The sequence below is a fragment of the Hermetia illucens genome, chromosome 4, assembly GCF_905115235.1.
Source record: "Hermetia illucens chromosome 4, iHerIll2.2.curated.20191125, whole genome shotgun sequence".
NCBI lineage: Eukaryota > Metazoa > Arthropoda > Insecta > Diptera > Stratiomyidae > Hermetia > Hermetia illucens.
Window position 1 is genome coordinate 139,833,625 of NC_051852.1, and position 27,244 is coordinate 139,860,868.

The 27,244-nt window shown below is 41.5% G+C and overlaps 1 protein-coding gene across 3 annotated transcripts in view; it reads left to right on the forward strand.

Moving 5' to 3' along the window:
- Window positions 1-21,848, forward strand: part of LOC119654228 (histone-lysine N-methyltransferase 2C-like) — a 38,111-nt gene extending 16,263 nt beyond the window's left edge. For 2 of the 3 annotated variants that reach the window (XM_038059448.1, XM_038059449.1), the window contains exons 12-24: window positions 2,380-2,500; window positions 6,288-7,290; window positions 7,451-7,933; window positions 7,995-8,187; window positions 8,261-8,545; window positions 8,602-8,831; window positions 8,894-13,795; window positions 18,705-19,623; window positions 19,707-20,171; window positions 20,231-20,820; window positions 20,884-21,013; window positions 21,088-21,270; window positions 21,380-21,848. In XM_038059448.1, coding sequence (XP_037915376.1) covers window positions 2,380-2,500; window positions 6,288-7,290; window positions 7,451-7,933; window positions 7,995-8,187; window positions 8,261-8,545; window positions 8,602-8,831; window positions 8,894-13,795; window positions 18,705-19,623; window positions 19,707-20,171; window positions 20,231-20,820; window positions 20,884-21,013; window positions 21,088-21,270; window positions 21,380-21,472 — 9,597 coding nt within the window. In that variant the 3' untranslated portion in view covers window positions 21,473-21,848. The remainder of the gene's footprint in view (window positions 1-2,379; window positions 2,501-6,287; window positions 7,291-7,450; window positions 7,934-7,994; window positions 8,188-8,260; window positions 8,546-8,601; window positions 8,832-8,893; window positions 13,796-18,704; window positions 19,624-19,706; window positions 20,172-20,230; window positions 20,821-20,883; window positions 21,014-21,087; window positions 21,271-21,379) is intronic. The other variant, XM_038059450.1, reaches the window with a different exon arrangement.
- Window positions 21,849-27,244: the final 5,396 nt, after the last annotated feature.

Sequence of the window (27,244 nt, forward strand, 5' to 3'; positions counted from 1 at the left end):
ACATTGGCAGCTTTTCTCTTTGTATGAAATCACATGTATTTATTTCTGCCTTACGAAGCGTTTTTATGAAAAAAAAAAGCAAATATCGTTGTTACGACAAGAACACAGAAATCTGCGTTGGTTTAATTATTTCACCTAACTAAAAAAGTCGAATTATTACGAACAGGCTGCTGATATTGACAAGGATAAAAATCCGAATACGGATTCATTGGGCGACTCCGGTGATCTGGATTTATCGGTTGATCAAAATGATGAAGATGATAGTACATCGAGATTAAGCTCGTGTTCGTCAAGCGTTGATATGGAAACTAACAATAGATCATCATCGACTTACGATTTGAAAGATAATCACGATGAAAGTGCTGTTATCATCGCTCCAAATAATAAGCAAGAATTCAAATTAGAGTTACCTAAGGACGTGGCCGTGAGTAAAACGTGCCAGTCAACGTCAACATCAACACCACCGACAAGCGTTGCTATTCGTTATAAATTAAATGTTATTAAGGAAAATACAATGCAACCACAACGAAGAAATGTTGAAATAATCAAAGAAACGAATCCAGTGAAGCGAAATACTTTCCCCAAGTTTTATATAAGTACAAATATGAACGGTCCTGCACCAAATGTAACAGTTAATGCCAATGGAGCATTCAATACGGGATCTAAAAGTGTTTTGCATACTTACTGTGCCACTCGACCAATTGCAAATCACTTTCTTGTGATGAACAAAGCGCCAGTCCAACGTTTATCCGTCGAAGTACCAAATATCACCAACTGTATACAAAAAGATAATAAACAAGTGTTGATAAGAGGTGTCATAAATGATCCTCTGCACGATGACTCCCGAACAAAACAAGTTCAAGTTGGCAATAAGAAAATTCTTCACATTAATCCAACAACAACCGAATTCGTTGATATAAATGGCAAAAAATTGAGTACAACAAGTGGAAATAGCGCAGCAACGGCGGCAATCAGTTCAATTTACTTGGATCAGAATATCCGTGTGCTAACACCATCTGAAATTATGAAAACGTTGCCAATAATACCTGGCCAAGATTCCACCTCTTCTGCCGCTTCATCATCATCAGCATCCTCGTCCATCACAACGGTTGCTAATAACTTTACCAATCGTATTGTAACAGGCAGTGGTTGCCCTTTGGTGAGGATTTTGATATGAAATTGTTGCATCTCTTACTTTTTTTTCAACAAAGAAAATGGACGAAAATGATATTATGGCTTAGATTGTTATTGGTATACGTGAATATCTATTGGAACATAGTTTTTTTTATTGGTTCCTTTGGTTTTTGATGAACGTTGAAATATTGAAATCTATTTGCGCTTCTTTTTTGAAGTTGTAATACATATGAAATATTCGATTGTGCTAGGTGCTGTGAGTTTTGTCTTTTTGAGATCTTGGTTAATTTTACTATTTACTTGACGGAAGCTGTATATGAGGATGTTGTCTTCGTTATTAAATTGATCAGTTGTGACAATTACTTTCGTTATTATTTATTTAAGAGTTGCATGATCTTGAAAAGTTTTGAAGTTATAATTCAGTTTCTTTATTATATTCGGAGAGATGGGTTTGTTTTCGCGGAACTTCTCACAATGTGTTCACATGAAAGGCGCTGAGCTGATTCAATATGTGAACGCTCCTTTTTCACTGAGTCCTTACCCAGTTATGATTGGATTTCTAGGACTTCTTATCCTATGATTTCCGGAGTGAACGCATTCTTTGATGGTAAATTTTTACTCTGAAATTCCAACATAAATTCTTTCGCAATACAGAATAAAAGAATATTCCTTTTCAAAGGGCAAAGAAAGCTTAAACCTCATCAGTGTTCGCCTTGTTTTATTTGAAAAGTGAAATTCTCCTTAAATTGAGCATATTCGTATTTTATAAAAATAGTACAGCGAATTCAATATATTTCTGATCTTAGGAAATAATTCCCATGAGCCAAGCGCATTGATTTATTCTTCATTTTAGAACCTTATTTAATAAAGAATTTTTGAAGCAAGACATCTATGTGTTCTTTGCAAATCTAAATGTTGTCATTTCGTTAAAAACCTCCCAAATTTTCTGCTGCTTTATTCATTGAAATATTGGTATTTTGCTTTTTTAAGCCGTTTGTAGACAATTTGAACTTTTTTTTATTATCACAATTTTAGCAGGTGTATTCCTCAACATTTGATTTTGTGCATATTCTCGTACATGTTTTCAGTTAGTACAAAGTATTTACATATATAATGCCTATTTGAATGAAATGGAATCAAGAATAAACAGTTGTGGCTTTATTGAAAAATGCTTTTCTTGTATTGCATGATTAGCTTTTTGTAAGCTTTTTATTTATGTGATTCGAATGATTTTTGTCTTTACAGGATCAAGAGAAGATGACAACCCAACAAAAATCGTTGAAAGAACAAGAACAAGAAAGACAATGGAAACAACTCCAAGCTATGCGAGCCAAAGAACAACAATTACAGCAATTTACTACACAAGGTAAGAATAGCGTTTGAATGTTCATCCCAACTTTTTGAGTCAGATCAGAGTAATATTCCTCCTCCTGCCTCCTGCAGTGTACTGTACTGTCTTGAATAAAGTGCTCTAACACACTTCAAGGCCCTGATCCAATATGGATTGTTGCGCCAACGATTACTATTATTCAACTAACTTTGTAAATGGCTTCATTTGTGGCTGTCAGATAGAAATCCAATATCCCAAAAGGAAACAAATTTGTTATCCCGTAACTTCCATATATTGAAATTTTAGTACTAATTTATGTTGTGCTCCTAGACGATGGCTCGGGATGATTTATAAGGTAGTTTGCCACTAGAGTCTGCTGGCAATTCCTGCATTGAATGTTATTATTTTGTTAAGGGAAAGTCGCATTGCGTCGTTAAAGAACTATTGTGACCCTTTTACTGGTTATAGTGTACCTATTGATCATAGTATCTCAAGCAGGTCTATAACCGTCAGGAACTTTAGTATGCTTCCTACTTCCAGATCTTTCAGCTTTGTATCTGGTATTAAGTGTTCTCCCAGATTCCTCGACCTACTTTGCAAAATTGCCGCACACTGTCCCAAGACGTGTATAAAGGTTTCGTCATACTCCTCACAAAACCTGCAGGCAATGCCCGTAGATATTCCTAGCTTCCCTAGGTGATAGTTCAGTCGACAATGACCAGTGAGAATTCCCACTATGATTCGGAGGTTCTTTTTGGTGAGGTTTAAGCAATCCTTTGTGCACATCGGTTCGTATCCCCCAATAAGCACCCTGGATTGGTCCATCCCTGGTAGGCCCGCCCAGTATAGTTCCCTCAACCGTTCCTCATCATTTCTTAGATTCATAGCCATGAAATCGTTTCCGATTCCACAGAAGGTTCTGGACCGTGTAAAGGCGTCCCTGCTCCCTTCTTGGCTGGTTCGTCCGCTGCCTCGTTGCCTTCCAACCCAGCATGATCTGGAACCCAAAGTATCCAGACTTTGTTGGACGAGCCGAGTGTATTCACTCTCTCAAGGCATTCCCACACTAGTTTAGAGTTCATTGCATTGAATGTTGCAGGGCGGAGTAGTGTCCTACTTGATACGAAATTTGCACTGAGGGTAACTATTTCATTATTGATATAGATATAGATTGAATTATTGACGGACAGTATAACTAAAATTAAAAAATTCGAATTCCCTCCATTTTTCGTTGTTAAAAATTTATTCTTTCTGCAAATAGGCATATTTCCTTCAGGTGCTCTCCAAAACCTCTTTCCAATTTTCTTCCTGTCTGTGAATTTTGTTGTAATGGGCGCTGGAAATTCTGTATATACCACACTTGACTATTTGGTCGATTGGCTCCTTAGTTAGTCCCAGAAGAGTTTTAAGCTGACTGTTTCTGTTTGTTAATAATCAAATAGCATGTAGCAGCAGTACTGATTATGCTGTACTGTCGCATGCTTATTCCAAACCCATAAACACTTCTTCTTTAGTCTTTGTCCCGTTCAGAAGTGGGGTCAGCTCATCTTTAGCAATTGCGGGGAAGGTTTAAGTCTCCTTCCATTATTGAAGAGCTCTAATTAATCTATTTTTTACAGTTGCAAAGATAATATCCAAGCTAATCCTGGCACGTATTAAAGAACAACTCAAAAGCTTCATCGACAAAGAGAGAGCTAATTTCCGCACTGAATCCTCCGGGACTGATAATATCAACATGTGCGAACATATTTGTACTATGCTGGGGGACTATTTCCAAGATTTCCATGCATATAACATTTGATTTAAATCTCGATAAAACTCCCACGCCTATCTTGAACAGCGACTTTTCCGTGGTGGTGGTCAAGCCACTCTCATTCATTGCATAATACATAGTAGTTGTTGCTGAAAGTCAAAATACGGTGCTCATCCTCATCCTTACCTTATAATTATGGATTAGAACCGCTGATGAAGAGATTTTTGATCTCAGTCCACTTCCTCTGCTTTGTGGTGGCAATTGCTCGACGTCAGGCTATCTGCCAGGTTGGTAGCAAAAATATATATGCGCCTTGCTGGCAAATCGTCTAGAATTACAATGCGTACTACCTATTGCGCAAGCCTGACTTAGAGGTAGTTATGATAACTAGGATCCATTTCCTCTCTTTATCTGATCAGGAGGATGTACAATTTTCACATCTAGTGATGATTACCTCGACTATCCGCTGCAATGTATTGAAGAAATTAATCGCAAATCTTAAATTTCTTTTGTTCTGTACTGAGAGTTTACATAGATGTAGCAGCTTTCCCATCCCCTGGTCCCATATTTGTCGTCTTTTTTTCGCAAAAATGTTATCTACAAAAGTGATGTTCTTATTCGAGCAAAATCTCTGACTTCCGAGTGCAACTTTGAACTTAGGGAAGAAAAAAAGTTACTTGAGCCTAGATGGGCAAGTAAAGAGAGCGATCAAGCAATGCAAATCGTAGTTCGTAAATTTAAATTTTCGCAATGACAACTGCTGAGGTTTGAGACGGCACATTGTGGATAGGCTAATGCTCTACAATTTCAATAGCCATTCTTTTCTTTTTTTCGTATTCCAAACAAAGAAGGATGCGTTTTTTCGAGCTTTGATTTTTTTTTTCTTTTGCTTAAATGAGCTTTACAACTGCAATATAATTCAACAACATTCACTCCTACACAAAGTACTCTAGTCTATCTATCATTCACTCTCTTTAAGCTGTATCTCCACACTTACGAGACCATATGAATTTGCGCGCAGCAATGGACGTAGAGGGAAGATATGTGCTTCCTTCATAAGCAAGGAGTGTGCGAGAATTCTAATGGCTCGATTCCACCTTGATGGGGAGGCTCGCAGTAAACGCAACAATATCCGCAATGCATAACATGTTTTAGGAACTGGTGAAGATCAGAGTCTTCCTTGATGATCTCGCGGGGATATGCGCAGAGAAGTGGGTTTGGGTTTAGTGGATGAGAATCCCACAAACTACTGCAACCTGGCACAGCAACGGCTTTTTCAAAATTCCACCCCCATCCACTGTCTGTCGAGGTGGTCGATGCTTTTTCCACGTGGAAAGAACTGACGGAATTCACTACAAACTTCTCTAAATCCGCATGCGTCCCTGTAACAAGAATCTGCGGTAACATACATGAAGACCTTTGTGAAGGAGGGATTGCTGCGGGACTTGATTTTCCCGACCGTTTTGACTCCCCAAAGGGAGAAATGCACACCTCCACTGGATATCTCATGGCCCAATTGCCCCCCATAAAGAAGAGGCCGCCCTCCCGCTCACAATTTACCTTATCATTAGAAGGGGTGATACACATTATCAACACATGATTCCATTCGGGTAAATCATCATCTTTCATCAATATTCCATACCACTGTCCAGAAAAATATGGCGACACTAGGATGTTTAACATATTCAGTGTAGACATTGCCCCAGACTGATATTTCTGACATACTTTGAAGACTGAGTTTGGCCTCGACTAAATCGCTATTAAGTCGACATACGAAAGAGGAGAGTAATTTGGCGTGCTCAGTGCTCTTGCGACCGTTTTTAGATTCAGAACCCCATTTGTTTGAGTGTTGAGTATAAGGGAGAAGAGTCTTTCAGTGTTCAATCCATTTTATCTGAAGTGGATTTAGGCCTTTCAAATAAAGCATTTGATTATACCACGTTTTGTTGTTTTCTCTAAACTTCTTCAATAAGCTCTCAAACGTATACGTATAAAAGCTTTGTTGACTATTGTTGACCCTATTGAAATTGCAATATTGTGTGTACTAAGAAAAAAATGTATTCATTTTAGTTTCAGGACAAACATCGCCGTCTATTATGCCCAACAACAATCCACCAAACTTTGTTCTTGATCAAAATATTCCCATGGAAAAACGTTCTCCATACAATCCTATACAAGGGACCCCCCGTCCGCAGTTTAATACTGATATTATACAACCAACTGTTTACGCTACCCGTTTGGATGCATATCAACCACCTAGCATGCAGTTGAATACATCAGCACAGGATAAAATCGGGCCTGCGAAACCACAAGAAAATAACAAGCAACTAAGGGACTTATTACAGAGGCAGGAGAGCATTGGTGGTCTTATGAGCAATCCAAACACGGTACTTAACGTCACTACACCAGGAACGCAGCAAATTCCTGGTCGCTGGAATAATCCCGATGAAAGCAGCTTGAATACCAATCAAACTCCACAATTCAGCAGTAGCACGTTTAGAGAACCGTTCCCAGTTACATTGCAAGGTAGAAATCCGAAAGTGATCAATAGTAATCCAAATACAATTCGTATGCCCGTTACAACTGGTGCTGAAATGGCAGGAACCAACCAACAATTCCATCATACAAAAATGAACATCACCCTTGACAACCAGTGCGATGCAGAAAAGAAAATGGACCCGACAGCTACGAACTTAGTGAATCAGAAAATGCAAGTAACTGCCACATCACAGGGCAATCTACAACACAAAATGAAAGTCAAAGACAATATGCCGAAAGGGATGGGTAACGTTGGAACAGAAATACCTGATAATGTGACGGCAGAACTGGAGAAATTGGAACAGGAGGAGAATGTGGCAATCGGAGAAGTAGAAGGTGTTGGTGATATTCTAGGTGGATTAGGGGAAGATGATGATGAGTTGATAAAATCATTGACAGCGGAAATGGACTTTAATATTCTGGAATATGCGGATCCGGAACTGGACGCGTTGGCTGGAGGTGATAATCAAAATCTTTTGGATAAATTGGACTTTGACGAAGGCGATCCAGAAATGAAGAAGTCCACGACAGAGAAGTATGTTTTATATGTTATTTTGGAGAACCAACAATTTCTTTTTGTAGTTAGGGAATTATTCTAAGGACATATTTCTGCAAAACCATAGAATTTTCTTTCCGCGGAATTCGTTAATCCGTGAAGCTTGTAGTACAACTAAATTAATTCAACTTCTCCACAGCAAATTTGTTATGCAGCAACGATCTGAAGCCCCCACGGTGCAGGTTGAACGGCAAACAATGGCACAGTCCACCATGCAAAGCCAAATTATCAGTCAGGCCCCACCACGATACAATAACACTATCACTCAGCAAAATTCAATGTGCCAAATGCCTTCGCGAACGGCACTTCCACCACCTCCGCCACCATATCCTGGTCCACCACCTCCTTATCCAGCCAACACAAAAATTGTTCGTCAACAGGATCAACCTTTGCTTCTAGAAGATCTAGTGGAACAGGAAAAGCGCGAACAACAACAACAGCAGCTAACATCATCAATAGTTGCGGGACAACTTACGGAGAAGAAAGTGTTCATTACTAAGGCCGATAATGTTCATCGAAATGTAGCGCCGGTTATGAATACATGGCGGAAGAATCCCAGTGAAATTCTACAGAACTCCAATAATATGATGATGAATATTGACCCTAAACAGAAGAAAGAAATGTAAATATTTTATGAATATTGTTTTCTTTTGGGATATTGGATTTTAATTTTTTATTTTCAGTCCAAACGTTGCGCCTCCCATAAGCTTCAATTTTCAACCAGCCCCACCGCAACCTCCAGAAAATATCGTCACCGAACAAGACCGAATGTTACAGGTTAACTATGAACAGTGGCTGAACAATCAAAACGTCGCTCTGGAGAACCAGCTGAAGCATTTTGAGGATAAAATAACGAAAATTCGCAAAGTTCGCAAGGTAAGCATTCTCGTAGCTGCAAATTGTGTTGATATGAAAGATTGTAATATTTTTCTTTGATTTGCTCCTGTAGTCACTCAACAGCAAGCAACGCCTTGTTAAGAAATCTGGTGGTGAGTTGCTACCGCACGATGCCAAAGAACTAGCAAAAATAATAGCGGAGCAACCTGGTATCCAGAAACAGCTTGATAATGCGAAGAAACAGTGCAAACAGCATAAACTCTTAATGCAAGATTATAAAAGCAAACATTTGTCGAAGATTCAAATGCCTTCACCGAATATACCCTCTCCTGCTCAGATGACACCACATTCGCCCATGTTATCACCGTCGACAAATTCGCAATCGTCTCTCATCATGGTATGTTCGTAGTAGTTCATTATTTTTTCTTGATGTGTACAATCGCCCAATTTCAGAGGACATCACCTTCTCCATCATTGGGGGCATGCTCCATGCTGCAATCAACTAGAAGTCCAATACAATCTCCAAGTCCCCTTCTCTCACAGAGTCCAATTGGCATATCGCAAAGTCCAGTGCATCAGTCGAACTCAAATCCTTCGCCTTTCAATACGGTGCAGACATCACCAAGGATAGGAACACCACATTCACAAATTGATGAAAATTCATTTAGCCCTTCTGCCACTATGTAAGTGTTGTCTAATGATTTAAGTTGTGTTTGGTTATTAAGAAGTTTTTTTGAATTTCAAGGTCATCTCCCTCGTCATTGCCTGGGCGCCACGCATCTCCTGCACCACGGATAACATCCCCTCAGCATAGGATAAATGTTCAACAACTACCTAACAGAATCGCCACTAGTCCAGGCCATTCATATAGCACGATAATCCCATCGCAAAATTCAAAATTCAGTGCACCTCATCCACACCACGATCGTATAAGAGTTCAAATTGGGCAGCAGCAACAACATCAACTTCTTCATCAAACTCAAATGACTTTGGATAATCAACAGCAGTCGCCACACCAACAACAGCAACATATCATTACATCACTTCAGATGCAAAATTACCAACAGCAGTCTTCTGACATGATGCAAACGCAGCGAATTCATTTCTTACAGCAACGGCCAATCATAAATCGTCAAGTTAGTCAGAATTTGATTGGCCAAGTAATGAATAAGCCGAAAAATCAGCAGCAGGGTCAAGTTTCATCTCCCAGCCCAAGTCATATAAGCCCGTCTCCGTCTTCACCGCTGCTTCAGTGTTCGATTCAACAGAGTCCGAATAACTTTGTACTTAATTCACCTGATGCACAGTATATGCAACAGTGCGGGGACGGCAATTTCAATCGAAACAATCAAGATGCTAGTGGCGGAGGAAATAATGGAGGTGGCGGTGGGTTGTCAAGTTTAAATAGCGGTTTTCTACCTTACACTGGTGGCGGGCCATCTGCTAGGTATGGACGAATTCGATTAGGATTGTTCGGAGGATCTCCAATGTGGAATCTTTCTAACAACATAAACCAGAAGATCAATTTGGAAAGAGCAAAGTGTAGTGGAGACAGTTCATCAATTGTCATAGAAAAGTCGAATGGAAAAGAACATACAATGGATGGTTCGGCGTCGTTGTCCAGTAATGCAACTAATTCCACCCAATTGACCAAAAATAGTGAAGAAGTTGTGATCATTGACAGTAGTCCTGATGAGAAGCAACAGATGATGGACTACGACGACTACCAAGATAAAGCAGTCGTTGCGGCGGAAGTGTCGTTGAGTTCTGTTGCTCAAAACATCGGCGACAATGATGACATAACAGTGATTGAGCGCTTTACACCTTCTGATTTAGAACTTACAGGAATAGTTTCTAGCCCACTAGAACCATCTGAAGGACCTGAGCAATATGAACTGTTTTCATCGGATGTTGTAGATTATACCGGTGACGATTCGTTAAAGCAAAACATGATATCGCACCAAGATGAGATGACAAAGAGGGGTGAAAATAGTTTCGAGAAAGATTTCGAGAGATCGAAACAAGAGAGCAGGTCGGATGCTCCGGAAAATAATTTACAACTTAATAAGGTGACAGAGGTTAACTCTATGCCCAACAACAAGCCCAATCAAATCATACATAGCACAGCTGTTATAACTTCTCAACACTCAAATAATCTCACGACTTCTCAAGATTTCGAAGCTTTGATTGATAGTAAAGTTCTGAAAGAAGGAATAATCCTGTCGAAGTCCACTTCAACCGAAACCCTCAGTTCCAGTCTCAGTACTGCGAACGCGATCACGAGCCGAACATCCCATATCGCTCACGTAGCCAGTTCGGGTTTGATGACAATCAACAGGATACCCTTCACTACAGTTCAATGCGGGTTATTGTCAGGGAACTTAACACAAACCACAAATTGTACAACATTGAAGGTGACCCCGAAGAAAGTAAGTGACGTTGCCACCACCACAACAAAAGTTTCTTTCGGGAACACAACAATAGCGGTTCCTCTCATAAAAAACATGACTATCACCTCGCCGCACATTCTCACTACGGACAAACAGGGCAAAATCCAACCAAGTATAACCCTGGGTAAACAACCCACTATTTTAAATGTCCGTGGGACAAAACTGAATCATGGAACAATCGTTTCACTTTCGCCACTTCATTTAAAGTCAGCACCAAATGCGAAATTCGTCCAGGCGACGGTGGTCGGGAAAAAATTACAAATCCCTCAAACAACGTCTGTGGACAATGCGGCGAAACAAACTTTGATCAACACCTTAAATTTTTCTAAATTTTCCCAGATAGCACTGTTGCAAGACATGACCCTCCCCACGAAAATTTTGGAAAATGAACCTACCTCACCAGAAAATCCTTCAGAACAAGACGACGCAGATACAGCTCTGGGTAAAAAATCAGACTCTGATCTACCACAAAATATCGTTGTGAATAAAATCGTGGAAAGCAATTCAAAACAAAGAGAATCTCCTGTGAGTAGAGCAGAAGATGCAAAGGTTTCTGCAACCAATCGAATAGAATCGACACAAAAAGAAGAAGGATCACTGAAACAGGAAACAAATTGCAACAAAGATCCGCAAAAGCTACAAACTCGATTGATTTCGGTAGTGCCTCAACTTTCGCCTCTATCTCAACCCACGGAAATGACTACGAATATGGCTAATGTTTCACAGCAGCTTCGAACAATAATGTCAAGTATAAATTCAAATCAACATGATCAAAAGGCTCAATGTGAAAACGAAGTGAAGAAGGAATCTCCGAGAATGACGATAGAAAACAAAGTGGAGAAACCACTGCAAACAATCCAGCATCAGTCGCAACACCAACATCAATCACAGCAGCAGCACCAATTACAACAGCAACACCAATCACAGCAGCAGCATCAATCACAGCAACAGCACCAATCGCAGCAGCAGCACCAATCACAGCAGCAGCACCAATCACAGCAACAGCATCAGTCACAGCAGCAGCACCAATCACAACAGCAGCACCAATCGCAGCAGCAGCATCAGTCACAGCAACAACACCAATTGCAACAGCAACAACTACAACAATCGCAACAAACCGACGATCAGAAGGAAGCAAAACCAGCTAGTCAGATGAACGATATGCCAGTCACAATAGCAAAATCAATCTCCTCCGCCTCAAACAAGGTCACTTTCCTGTTGACAAACACTTCGGGAACAACGACGCAGTTCCAAACGATAGTGAACGCGGCAGACTTACAGGCGAAAAAATCGAAAGTTGTAGTGCCCACATCCATGCTGGCTACACGACTTCCTTCTGCTATTGTGATGACTACAATACCATCCACGGCATCCACGAACATTACGCACCCCTCTTCGGATTCGGTAATAACCACTCAGAACAATCAAGACGCGTCGAAAAAACTTATAAAGCCTCTACAGGCACATATCACATCCACACATTTGAAACGGTCAAAATCAACGGATGACGGCATTGAGCGAGAAAAGGAAATCCCGGCACAAATAACTGGTGCGAAGAGATACAGCCTTGAAGTAGTCCCGTCGAAAGGGGAAGGTTCAGAACCAACTGCTGATAATTCACTAACAAGCCAAAGTCAGAATAATCAAACCAAAACAAATATTCAAATCCAAACAACGGGACCCGCTGATCAGTCAATTAATGGATGCAAAATATCAAATGTAACCACACAACCCACTAAGTCAGACGATTCTCAAAATGTGCTGCTAAAACAATTATTGCAAAACAGCACAAGCTCAGCCAACACTCCTTCAGCGCCACAAGTGTTGGCTACACGTAAAGGGCCGGGCTTACGAGCACCAAGTCTTGGGTTGGTTAGTTCATTACAAGCACAACTAGCTCGTCCTGTAATTCCACCAGTTCCAACTACTCCTCCAAGCATCTTAACTGCTACATTAGCGCATCCAAATATCAAGGCTAATATGGATATGCAACAAAAAGAAATGTCTGAGGAGAATAACAAGAAATCTGTGCAAGTAATTTCGCGAGAAACTTCCTTTGTTTCAAATCCAGTAGCAAAACCTCCAGCAAAAACACCGGAACCCGTTCCAGTTCAAGAGAAATTTATGGGTCAACAACAAACTAGTTTTGAGTTACCAACGAGAACGTCGGCACCTGCAAAACCATCGGAATCAAAACCAACGATGATGCATCGAATGAATTCAGATCCACTTCCAGTTGAACGAAGAACGCCGAAGCTGGACGAAGAGATGAGGAAAACGCCATCGTTGACCGATAGTTTTGACACTTCGAAATCTGATTCCAATGAATCTCCGTCATTGAAACGACCGAACTCAACCTCTCTGCCTTGTTCGACTGCTGGTGAAACACCCACCGAGGATACCGAACCAACTACAAAGGATGACAAATCGAAATCGGCTGACATCGAAAGCACGATTGAGTTGAAGAAGAAAAAGAAGCGTGAGTACCAGAAAAACAGGCGACAGATGCAGTTGTTAAACAAGGAGCTATCATTCTCCAAGAAGCGTGCGAGGAAAATATCTAAAGTTGATGGCGATTATGATATGTTCATTGATAATTTGATGACCCAGCTTCGTCAAATGCCTCCACTGCAAGTTCTCGAACCTCTTTTAAGTCGAAACTATGGAATTTGTCCACCCTATGGTGCTGGAGATCTAACGAAACTAAGCAATGCTAAAGATGGCACCCAATCGGCTGATATTCTTCAGGGCGACTATGGCAATGTAACAAGTACAAATATTATAGATTTTTACAATACAAAACCATTTGGACCATTTGAAATGCCGCCCGAACAACAAAATACCGCCATTCAAAACGGTTTCTACGATCAAGAATTTTCACCAATTAGATTTGAAACGGACAATGATGAACGAATGGATTATAATTCGCGTGAATGGGATGTTGATACTCCGGAAAGTATAGTGACTAGTTCTAGTCCGGAATGTGTGATGTGGGAGCCGATTTTACCATTTCCGGGATTGCGTGTTATTAATGAGGATGACGATGATGAGCAGCCGTATAGTAGGATGTCTCCAATTGTGCCGGTTATTGCTCCAATTCCGATTAAATTGAAAACGGGTATTGATTTGTCAATTGATCGGAAACTTCATGACAATAATAATAAGGAGAATAGCATGTACAATGAATGGAAGAATAGGTAAGTGAATTTAATTTAAATTATTTCTTTAAAGTATTTGGAAATGTTAGATTTGGGACTCTCCTGTTTCCTAAAAAAATTTTCAAAGTTCATCAAATCGCGTTAATGAATGCGTTATTTGTCTGTCGTTTACGATCTATTGGAACTGTAAACTACAAAACAGTGATAGAGAATGCAGGACAATGGAGAGTTAATTAAGTTTTCCCCTGGTGTGGTGTAGTGCGTCAGTTATCAAAATTAAAAGAGGGACGAAGACGGCTTCGGTTTCTCACCAGGGCAGAGGCAACTCTTCAGACGTTGCCTCACCTCTGCCCTGAGAGCAGAGCGTGACCGAAGCGGCTCGCAGATGTTATACGCAAATCCGCTCACAGTTCAGACCAAAGCTTGACCGGAGCTAGACAATTTTTTTAGGGATTGGAGAGTCCTAGTGCGCATCCACTTGAGTGTTAAACCCAAAAAGAGGAGTCCGTCGGCCATCGAGAATGGGAGAAGTTGATCTTCATTTGGTCCAATCCGGCATCTAGTGGATGCGAACTTAGGACTCCCCAGTCCCTAAAAAAATCGTCAGTTATCATTACTATATAGTATCTTCGTCGGTATTTGGCTATGCACACTAAACTTCCCAAGAACTTCACTTCCCTTTTATATTGCTAAATTCTACCTAGCGCTGTGCTGATCCCCACTCTATCTTAAAATGTGGCCTGTTCTTTCCATTGCAATATTATTTTTTCAATCAAATTGGCATCTGACCTATATGTTGATTAACATTTCTATCTGAAATCTCTGTAGAAGAAATTATTCAAAATAAGCTCTTCTTAGCACCTTGATGTCTCGACCCTCCGATTTAAACGATGCGCTTCCGTATTGTTTCAGATCTTTACAAACATTAGGAGAAAGGGGCGAAGATTTCGTTAGCATAAGACATAATTCATAAATTCTCCTATCAGTAAGTAAAAATGTCTGAAGATTGCACAGTCTGACCAAAGGACAAATGCACCATTTCAGTAGATCTAGATCGGAAAACTATATAATTGTGCGACCAATTTAATTTTGTGGCTAATATTTCTTAAATGGAGCATAGCGCGTCTTCCAAATCTACGCACCCAGGACTTTCCGAGAAACCTACACATTCCTCTACTGTTCTGCAGCATGTGATTCTAGGGCGACCCACTCGTCGGCCACTTCGGGAAAGTGTGGTCCATTGCATGTCATAGCCTTTCTTAAGGTATGACCTATCCACTGCCACTTCCGCACTCTAATCAGCACATCCACCAGTAACTAGCCTGTACGCCGACTTGGGTCATCATTCTAGATTTTGCCAGGTCAGATTACCCTGATGACACGATGGAGACATTTGTTTTCTGTAATAGTTAGGGGCACTTTCCATATACTGGTCCCATAATACAGCTCGGAGAGGACATTGGTGCGGAACAACTTCAATTTATGTTGATGTGGAAGTACCTGTATTTCCAAATTTTAAACAAATTAGCGAAGGTGACTCAAGCGCTTTTAATGCATTGGATTACATCAAGCTCGACGCGATCGTCGACAGAAACAACGCTACCAAACTAGACAAATTGGTCGACATTCTAGATGTACTGACCGTTGAAATAGACACAAAGATTTGCTTGATTGATTTTGCTGGTCTTTACCTTTAATCAAACTTTGCTTGCCTCTCTTAATTCATGAGACAGATGTTCCATTGAAGTCCTCCACGTCCTCCGAACAAGACAATGTAAAGAATCTCACCGATAACCAGAAAAAAATAATATCGGTGACATGATGCAGCCCTGGCGAACTCTGCTTTGAACCTCAAATTTCTCTAAGATTTCACTTGGGTGCAGTACGTGACATTTTACGCAATCATATGTCCCTCTGATAATAGCTATCAGTATCTTCGGAATGATGATATGTATGATGTATTCATTTACAGCTGAGTCGGCTGGTGTCCAAAATATAGTCTGCGATCCATTTTTTAGCAAGTGTCTCGTAACCCACCTTTGCGACAGGAGGTGCCCAGATTACCTTGTCATTTTAGAAATTTTTAACACCAAAGAAGCTCGAGAATTTCATTTCTTGGCGGATAACTAATCTTAATTTCAATGGTTCCTTGTCTATGAATGATATGGATATGATAAACGCTACTGTTATATACGTTGCTACAATTTGTTTTCTCAGAACGGATCGTAAACCGTTTCAGTGCATTTTTGATTGTTAGTTCGCTGAAGCATAAAGAAAATCAACACAAAAATCAATAATAAAGTTGATATTCAGAAAAAAGAGGTTGGTTTATGCCACCTAAGCAATAGGCGCCTAAGTCACGCTATCTGTATCCTATAAACCGTTTTATTGGTTCAAGGCTAAGGGAATCGTGAGTCGGCATCCACTCGACGACAGACAGAACAAATTAGAGAGAAACTTTCTTTAGTCTTGACACAACTTGATTGTAAGATTTTTCTAGATATTAGATATGAATATCGTTAGCAACTGTTTTCGATTCGGAGCTTTGACATTTTAAAATAAACGTAGAAACCACTGCTTAAATAATTTTATTGATATAAAGGAAAGTTAAGGAATAATTAGCGAGACTCTCTCAGTAGAAAAATTTAACAACTTCAATAATTAGTTTTGCTTTATTGAAAATCTTATTTCAACTCACTTTTTAACTTCAATTATTATTTTTTTACATTTCAAAGCCTACTCCGCCACGGAGAACACCGGTGGTGGCATCGGTCAGTCGAATTAACAACATGCGAAATAAATTTCGAATGCTGTTAAGCCTGCTGCGCCACATCGGATTTGAGGCTTTGAAGTCGAGTGAGGCGGGGATATTAATCTCGGAGACACGTGACAAAGCGTCAGCAACTATGTTGTCCTTGCCGGACACGTGCTGTATGTCGGATGTGAACTGGCTTATAAAGTTCAGGTGTCGAAGCTGCCGAGAGGACGTTTTATTGGGCTTCTGTTTCAAAGCATACGTTAGAGGCTTATGGTCCGTGAAAACTGTGAACGGCCTACCTTCTAGGGAGAAGCGGAAATACTTAATGTCGTTGAGCGGGGTTTAATTGTCTAGAGAAGAAGCTCAACGGCTGCCAGACTTGATTCACATTTTGGTGACGAGCATCACCTACTGCGATGTCGGAGGCATAAACAAAAACGGCTAGGGTGCATCTCGTGTCGAGGAAATGCCAAGAGTGTAGCATCAGCCAGTTGTTGTCGGGATTTGTCAAACGCACGGACAGCCTCTTCAGACCACACAATCGATCGTGTATCTTTTGTTTTGGGGCCAAACAAGTACGTGTTCAAAACGGAGTGGTGTTGGGCGGCTTTGGGCAGGAAACGACGTTAGAAGTTTAGCATGCCCAAGAACCTCCGCAAATCCTTCACAGTTTTCGGACGCGGGAAGCTTGTGATCGTTTGCACCTTGTGTGGGTCGGGCTGTATTCCGTCAGGGGAAATGAATTGGCCGAGGAATCTCACCTGTAGAGACCTGTGTAGAGAGAAACTTGCATTTATCAACGTTTAGGACTAAACCGGCCTCAAGGAGACGTTGAAAAATTCAATCGAGATGGGCTAAGTGCTCAGACTCTGAGGAAGTAGTGACCAAAACATCATCCAAATATACGAAACAGAAGTCAAGGTTTCGCAAGATCGAGTGAATGGACCTTTGAAAGGTTTGCGCCGCATTGCACAACCCAATAGTCATCCGCGTGAACTCGAAAAGTCCAAAGGGTGTGCATATTGCCATCTTTGGAATGTCTTCTGGAGCTGTAGGGATTGAGTGATACGCCTTGGTTAAATCCAAGGTCGAAAAGATGCGGCAATGTGTGAGATGATGCGCAAAGTCGTGGATGAGTGGAATGGGATATCTGAACAGTCTGTGCATTTAGCCTTCTATAATCCCCACATGGGCGCTATTCACTATTTAACTTAGGGACCATATGGAGTGGGGAAGACCAACTGCTGTCCGAAGGACTGCAGATAAGTTGTTCGAATTCTTTCCGTGCAATAGCCAGCTTCTGGGTTGGTGGGGACGCACCTTCGAGAAGATAGAGGAACCAGTAGTGTTAATGTGGTGCTGCACTTTGTGCTTCACTGGTTTAGAGAGACTACATTCGGTAGTAATCTGGCTGAATTTTCGGAGGAGTGCCCGAACACGAGAGTCTGTAATGTCCTCCAAAAGCACGGAAAGATTGTTCGAAAATTCGAAATAAATTTCGAATGTTGCTAACCCTGCTGCGCCACATTTCTTCTACTTTTTTTTGTTAAGCACACATATTCTTCAAAAAAAGGGGATCACTGAAAAACTGAAAATGATAGCCCTTACTATTTTTCCCGCAAGAAACTTTCTGTGTACATTTCGCCGGCCCAATGAGGGAGGGTAGTAGCTTATAGCCCTAACAAGAGATGTACGATGACTAAAAATACTAATCGATGCTGCTAACTGCACTGACTAGTGGCTAAAATCAACACCGAATTTAACTTAAGGTTCCTTAGAATTGAATAGAAGATTTTTACAACCCTCTCAAAAATCCCTCCCATCAGCTTATGTTCGATTCTGCGACGAAAATCCCCATCAGTTTTTTTTGAAGTGTTCTAAATCACATTGGATTTCTTTGATGCTATCACATCTCCAGATGTATCCTGTGCTGTATTACTGTATGGCGTATTTCTTAATGGCATTGCACAGTTACGGGAAATGATTGCCGACATTAACTTTGAGAAAAAGGGAGTACTGGGCGGTTTCCTTGCTTCCTCCTGGAATAATCTCATAAAAATCATATTCAAGCCAAATTTTATATTGTGTAACAACAATTTATTGATAAGATCCATCCGCATGACCCGATATCACCCCACTGTATTTCATAGAAAACAAGCCCAATTGAAATCGTTTAACCTTTACTTTCAGACTTGGACAACCAGCAACGCCAGCGAAAGATCCGAATGTAACAGTGACCCTAACATTAACATCGTCTGCGGCCGAAGACATAATGGGCGTACTCCGTGATTTAGCCAACATTCTTCACATACCCGCACCGACCTCATATCAAATCGTTGAACGTACCACGACGCCACCTAGTCAGAAGTTGGGCTTATATCGAACAAAAGGAAAAGACGGTAAGGAAGGTGATCCGATCGACATACAGACTATACTTAATGGTGCTGCAAAGTTCTGTCGACATTGTGATGTAGTTATACTAAATACTATCATACGAGCGAAAGCCAGTGAATTTCCACTGCTAGCGTCCAATAATGAACTCTTAAATAATACCGATGATTTATACTTTTGTAGTAAGAGTTGTTATAAACAATTTAAATGGCGACCAACTAATATAATCGACGATAATTATAATTTAAATTCAAAATTAAATATAGCATTGGATAACAATCGATTCGGGACGGACGGGTATCCAGATGTGAAATCAATAAAAGTTGAACATCCCGCCGGCGGTGGTAAAAACGCGCGAAAAGTCTCGGTAGCTGGTCTCGACGATAATTACCATAAAAGCAAAATGATGAAATTGTCGCATGACACGAATAGTAACAATAATAATCGACAGCGATTAGACGAGTTAGTGAAAACGGATAGTGAGAAGCCGCAGAAAGCGTCTAGATATCGCTACTATTCGGCAAACGTGTTCACCCCGTCGAAGTGTAAAAAGCCGACTGAAAAGGAAATAACCGACATGCTGTTCCGGATGAATATAACTGTGGCGCCTGTCAACAAGATGCCTGACGATACGCGACAATGCATATTCTGCAACCAGATCGGGGACGGAGTTGCGGACGGACCATCGAGACTACTTAATTTCGACGTTGATAAATGGGTAAGTGATCCAGTGATGGGATTGCAAAGCCCTTGCAAAACCAAACGAATTGAGAAATCTAATTTATCTAATTCGAATTTCAGGTACACCTTAACTGCGCTTTGTGGTCGGACGGAGTATATGAAACCGAAAATGGGGCCTTAATGAATCTAGAAGCTGCCTTACAAGTTAGCTTAAATCAAACGTGTACTCTATGTCATACTCTGGGCGCAACAATAAAATGCTTTAAGAATCGATGCAGCAACGTCTATCATCTTTCGTGTGCTATCAAGGACAATTGTACATTCTATAAAAATAAAACAACACATTGCATGGCGCATGTCCTTAAGAACGAAAAAGAAAATGAATTGACCACGCTGAGTGTGCAGCGACGAGTGTATGTGGATCGGGACGAAAGCAGACAGGTAGCTGCGGTGATGCATCATTCCGAGTTGAGTAATCTTCTGCGAGTTGGAAGCTTAACATTCTTGAATGTGGGACAATTGCTACCACATCAGCTGCAAAACTTCCACACACCCAACTACATCTACCCAATTGGCTATAAAATTGTATGCAACAAAATTGTTTATGCTTTGAGTCACATTCACTTACGGCGTTTTATTTACAGATCCGCTTCTACTGGTCAATGCGTAAACCTAATAAACGTTGCCGATATATCTGCTCGATAGCCGATGTCGCAGGGAGACCAGAATTTCGAGTTGTAGTTCAAGAACCATCAGAAGACGATATCGAGCTTCGGGACTTATCACCGAAAGCAGTTTGGCAGCGAATACTCGAGTCGCTTGCAACTCTACGCAAAGATCACAGTCTAGTTCAATTGTTCCCGAAATATGTGACGGGTGAAGATCTCTTCGGTTTGACAGAACCAGCTGTAGTTCGAATATTGGAAAGCTTGCCAGGTATTGAAACCCTTACCGATTATCGGTTCAAATATGGGCGGAACCCGCTGCTGGAGTTGCCGCTCGCAATAAATCCCTCAGGTGCTGCTCGAACAGAGCCAAAACAAAAACAAGCGGTCGGCTGGCGAAAGCCTCATACACAACGTACTGGGTCGACAAACCAGCGAATACCTTTGGCGCCGACAACATCGATGGCGGGCGAAGTGGCATGTCCTTATAGTAAACAATTTGTACATTCAAAGAGTTCGCAGTATAAGAAAATGAAACAGGAATGGCGAAACAATGTTTTCCTGGCTAGGTAAGATATTCAGCGTGGTCATTTGAGTTGTGTTCCAATTAACAAGAGCTGATTTCTGCACAGATCTAAGATCCAAGGTCTAGGGTTATACGCGGCGCGAGATCTAGAAAAACACACAATGGTCATAGAGTACATCGGGGAGGTGATTCGTGTGGAGGTATCAGAATTAAGAGAGAAACAATACGAAGCTAGGGTGAGTTAATAGTCCCTTTGAAGCGAAACCAATATTCAAGGAAATCACATTAATTTTATGATATTTTTCCTCAGAATCGTGGAATTTACATGTTTCGTTTGGATGAGGATCGTGTTGTTGATGCGACACTTAGTGGCGGTCTTGCACGTTACATTAATCATTCATGCAATCCCAACTGTGTAACAGAAATAGTAGAAGTTGATAGAGAATATAGAATAATTATTTTTGCAAAGCGGCGAATAAATCGCGGTGAAGAGGTGAGTAGCCCAAGAACCATCCAAATTTCCAGCCCCACTTACTTATCACATTCACCCTCAGTGCAATCTTACTTACATTCATTTTTCCTCTCTTTTTCCATCTTTCCAGCTTTCATATGATTATAAGTTTGATATTGAAGATGATGCGCATAAGATATCGTGCATGTGTGGAGCTCCAAATTGTAGAAAATGGATGAATTAGTTCTTAAGGGTAACATTATTACTGTATTTTATTTTTGACTATACACAAAACACAAAGCAACACAAACACATAATGAAAGGAGAAACCTTCAAGAAGGATCAAATAAGCTAAATGAAGATACGACAGAGAGAAAACATATATATTATTATGATGAATTGTAATTAAAATTACAGGAATTTGTTTTTATTCATGAGATAAAGCTATTTAAATGCAAAACAAAAATTACGTTTAGTATATTTTGTACAGATTCTCCAATTTTCTTGTTAGTTGTAATTAAATTATTATGTAGTTTTCAGCAGAAGAGAGAGTAAAAATATTATTTTGTCATTAATGTGTATTATATTAGGAAATTAATAATCGAATTATTCTTATGAAATTGGCGTTTGAAAATCAATTCATGTAGCGTTCGGATTTTATAGATTTGAGAGTTTTAGGTAAGTATTGAGGGATAACACCACCTTGATGCGCTGCCTTTTCATATGCGATATGCACTACTTTGAAATTCACTTCACTCTTGACTGCCGACGTAAATGGTTGTTCAAGCCATATGTTTCTTCACCCTCTTGAGTGTTTTTTTTGCGTATGTAACCATTTCAAAGTTGGCGCAGTCACTTGAAATGAAACATGAGTCGGTTTCCGATCTTTTTGTCCTGGATAATCGTCTTTTCAATTTGTATGCTTTTTGCGTTTAACGCTCTGTTTGGCCCATGAGTCCAGCCAGACTTCTTCCGATTTAAATTCAATATTTAATATACTTCTGATTGAAATAAAGAATTGAAGTTCCTGACTTTTTACCCGGTTTAGATCTATAAAAGGATATCTGCCATACAAGGATATTTTTTATTAAAAGTATCAGGCCTGCGTACTCCGATGATACGTCGCAGATAGGTCAGCACGAAGGCTTGGAAGTTGGGATAGGGGACAGAGGCTATGCTATGTGCTACTCCAATGTATAATACAAAAAGAACACTAGCACAGAACAGTCTCAATTTGATCCCGTTGTTAAAGTGATTGTATTTCCAAATTTTAGCCAAGGCAGCGAAAGCAAATCTAGTGTTGTTAATGCATCGAGCGAGATCCAGTTTGGTCCCACCATCGGTAGAAACCACACTTCCTAGATATACAAATTGATCGACGCCCCCGATATTTTGCCCACTAATGCAAATAGGAAGAGTTCGATGGCCAGTCAGATTGAAAATCTTGGGTTTGTTGGTGTTTATCTTCAGTTCAAATCGTATTTACCTCTCTTTTCAAATCCAGAGCGATGTGGCCCATGTCAATGGCCTAATGAGACAACAAACAAATGTCGCCAGTGTAGTCACATTATTTGAGAAAAGATGTCATGGGCTATTGGATCATGCCCTCCAGCCAAGGTAGCATAAACCCCACCCCACCAATAACGAAAAGAAATAATATCGGTGACAGAATGCAATCTTGGCGGAATTGGACTTTTCAGATTCCTCAGAAATTTTACCTCGATATAACATGAGACAGCACGTCGCTATGAAAATAGCTTTTAGTTTCTTCGGAATGCCCCTCCTGCATAGAAACCCTTCTCGAAATCGATGAAAAGGTTGTTCTCTGTCGATCAAGCTTATGGCGTGTTCCTTGATGGGTCCCAGGATAATTTTAGAAAATATCTTCCCGACACCAGGAAGCACGTGAATATCACTCCAATTATCGAACTAAGGACGTGTGCCTTTTTTGGGGATTTCAACAATCATCTCTTTAGGTTGATAGGGGAGTTCCAGCTCCATGTACTCAAGAATTTCTTTAAGCCGAAAATCGCTTATCCAATGACCTCCGGCCTGCGGTGTTCGCAGACTTTTGCGAAACCACCACGCTCATTTTTTCCATGTGGTAGTTTAAGGAGCAGTATCCCGTTAAAGGACTCTAAAGGGACAGTAAAAATGCCGCCCTAGAGGTCCCGAGTTTCTCAGAAATATGTCGGCAAGAATTCAAATTCCTCCATTCGGCTGCGTGAATCCTTGAAATTTCATCCTTTTGCAAGCGGTGATGCATTTCAATTGTTAGCTCTGATCTCACCATTGTGGTTCCAGGACCTTGACGAGTCAATTTGACGTACAACCATCTGATCGGATATCGCCTTTTCAACTTTTGCCATGAGCTCATGGGTGCTGTCTTCCGTAGATTTGCTTTGCTAGTTAGCATGTTGCCTACAGTGAAGTGGCCACTTATACTGATCGATCGGAAGCTTTTTACATCCCTGTAGGTGGGTTTGGGAATAAATATCACCTTCACATCGTTGAATGTGCTAGGCACCTGCGGTATATATTCCGAATATATGGACCCCAGGCAATCATTATATCTATCACTAGAGCAGGGATGATGCCATCCGCCAAAGTTCAGTCTCTCTGTTGAGGGCTGCATGCAGCTGTCGACCTTGAGTTGAGATTTTAAATGTTGCCAGGGAAGTGCACTTCAAGTAAATGATTTGAAGTTTCTTCATGACTTTCCGTTAACACCAGCTCATCCAGGGTACGCTAATGCGTGAAGTAATTTCATAACGCAGTTCTCCATTTGTTGATTGCATTGATTGAGATATTCAAATCGCTCAGTTCTGGGCAAGTCACTGTCACTGGCAGTGATAGTGCCTGTTTCATGGGGATCGGTTATCAAAAATTCAGTTTTATTCAGATTCAATCTGAGATAGTGTTGCATTAGACGATCATTCCGTTTTGTGCAAGTTGCTCGACATCATTTTTGGTATGGGACTCTAGGAAAACATCACCTGTATAAAGCGGTGTATAGGGCGCTGGGCCTTGGATGTCCCATGTGGCAATACCCATAACAAGAACGAACCCGATTGAAAAATTCACTGAGTCACAGTTTTGGGTTCCAGTTCTTCGCTTTCCAGAGTTCAGATATGATGTCGTCAGGTCCTGTTGCCTTCCCCGATTTCATTCTTTCTATTGCTTCCTCGATTTCAGTAGCGCTGACAGCTGAAATTGCTCAAAATATCGGTTGGAAATGAATCAATCACCATTCACTGCACATGATATTTGACTACAATGCAGATTGCGTTGCACTTGTCCTTAGCTCCTCAATCAATCAAGATCGCATATTAGCCTGAAAGACCGTTGTATATTGTCTCAAGGAAAAATACCACTTCTCGTTTTTATACAGTATATCCCGCCACGCATTTTTGTGATTCGTTCCAATTTTCTCTACGTTTGTTGATAACTTTATATCTTTTGGCAAACACATGTATAGGGTTCCGAAAATCAGCAAGCGTTACAAAAAATAGATTCAGTTCACCGAGTATCTCTTCTAGTGCTTTCAATGAGCTGCTCTCATTCCAGTTTTCTAAATATACATTTATACCCCAAAAAATAAACAAACAAATTTCAATTTCCGTTTCAGTCAATAATAATAATAATATTGGATCAGGCACTTGAAGTGTGTTAGAGCACTTCATTCAAGACCGTAACGGTACACTTCAGGATTACAGTACCCTATATTCCGAGATTATTACTCTGCTTGGACTCAGGTACTCATTCACAGCTGAGTCGTCTGGTATCCGACTTCAAATCACGATACAAATCCCACTGCCACCAGTGTGATTCGAACCGCGACCTTCCGTACGACAACCTTGTGCTTTAACCACTCAGCCATCCGCACTTCAGTCAATAAGGTACTTATAATTCCCCGAAAACATTTTTCGGCAACCACTTGCTACCTTATTCAGCGGAACACTTGCTACTGAAGAAGGCAGCAAGTGGCTACTGAAATACGTATGTGGAGAATTATAAGAACCTCATTGAGCTAAAAGGAAATTGGATTTTTTTTGTTTATTTTTTGGACATGAATTCAGTCAATGCAAAAGCGCCCTCAGGGGTCGTTAGCGATTTTTAAACAGGTCGCTTACGATACGGGGTGTGACGTCCCCGAGGTGCCCGAGTAAGTAGTTCTGCCCCCTAGCTGGCAGCATACCTGCGTCCTAGGTAGTAGCCTCGAGTAAGCTTCTCGGTGAAGAGCGAACCGCGAATGACCGGTACACGTCGGGACACACTGGGAGTCTCCGGAGCCGTCGACAACTCTCTGTCGGCGTCGACGGGGTGATGTGAGCGTAGCTCTGCCAAGGTGGTAGTTGCGACGTGTATCAGGAGCCAGCCCCTTCGGGACCCTGGTCGGGAAGTGTGCATTGAACCGGTGTTAGTAGACCGCGTTGCCCCGAGCGAGCGCTGATCCGTCCGTGAATTCCGGGATCGGCTAAGCGTAGGTCAGGCCTCAGGGAACTGGGGTAGGGGCTGTGTCCCCGAGGGTATACCCGTTCTTGACTATTGCGGCCCGCTCCCTTGCACACGATGCGCTGGTACCTTTTTCATGGAGAATATTCTAAAAATTATAAAAAAAAACGACGAAGCAACAGACAAGGAGGAAGAGCTGGGTGCGTTTGGGCGGAGCACAAAAATGCGTCGTTCACCGCAGCGATCAGTGAAAGAGGCAATGAGGGCTGATATACCCGATGAGACACCGGGGCGCCCAAATAAAGAGGAAGCCTCATCAAGTGGCGTGACTGATCGTGCGGAGATGGCATTACCTTGCAGTGCCCCTGTTTTGGAAGTAAGCTCAGTGAGAAACGCTAGTCCTGAGCAGATGGATTTGGACACAAATCGAGTGGAAGTGCATTCGACTGTCCTCGCTAGAGCCGAAGAGGAAAGGCTCATCAGAAAGTGCGCAGCAGTGGTGAAACGTATGCGGTCAGCAACGTTCCTTCAGAGAAACGTCAGCAAAGGCGTCAAAAACGGGCTGATGGAACTGGAGGAACTACTGGATCGCATTTCCTTTTATAGACGCACGTGGAGAGCAGCGGAAGACGATTGTAGAGCAGAAACAGTCGCACTCCCCGCTGAGAATGCTGCTTGCGTCAAACGGACTGCAGATAGCCCTCTGCAAAGTGAACAGGGGAAAAAGCGGAAAGAGGACGACGTGCCTGAAGGAGACTTTGTCGAAGTAGTCTCCAAGGCACAAAAAAAGAAGGCGAAAAAGGATAAAAAGAAACAACGGACTCCGTCGCCAGAGACACCTCTGTCCAAAAACAAGGAGGCTGCCAACCTAAAGCCAGTAGCGGAAAAAACGAGGAAACGAAGAAGGACTAGACCGTCGGCTCTGCTCATTAAGCCGACGGAAGGCAAGACATTTGCGGAAGTCCTTAGTGAAATCCGCTACAGGATGAAACCCGAGGAGAACGGAGCAGAGGTGTCTTCGATACGGAAAACGAGGAGTGGTGGAGTTCTCGTCGAACTGGGCCCAAAGACGACCAGCAAGAGCACGTTCTGCGAAGCGGTCAAGGGGCTATTGGGGGAGAAGGCTCTTGTTTCCAGCCTAGAACCCATGTGCTCTCTAGAAATACGGGATCTTGACTGCCTCACAGAAAAGGTCGAAGTAGAGGAGGCGCTAAAGCGTGAATGTCCAGAGGTAACCAATGCCCGGGTAGGTATTACCTCTGTAAATGCTCGAGGCCAAAAACTTGCCGTGGTGGATGTCCCCGAGCAATATGCGAGGAAACTCCTTAACAGCGGGAGAATCAAAATCGGATGGGTAGTATGCAGGGTACGAATGCGGATAGTCCCCACCAAGTGCTACAGGTGTCTGGTCTATGGACACACGTCAGCAGCTTGCAAGGGTCCGGACAGGAGGACAGCATGCCGGAGATGCGGCCAAGCGGGTCATCAAGCGAAGACTTGCAAGGAAAGCGAGAGTTGTGTTCTCTGCAGGGATCGTGGCGCGTCTGGCGAAAGCGTCGCA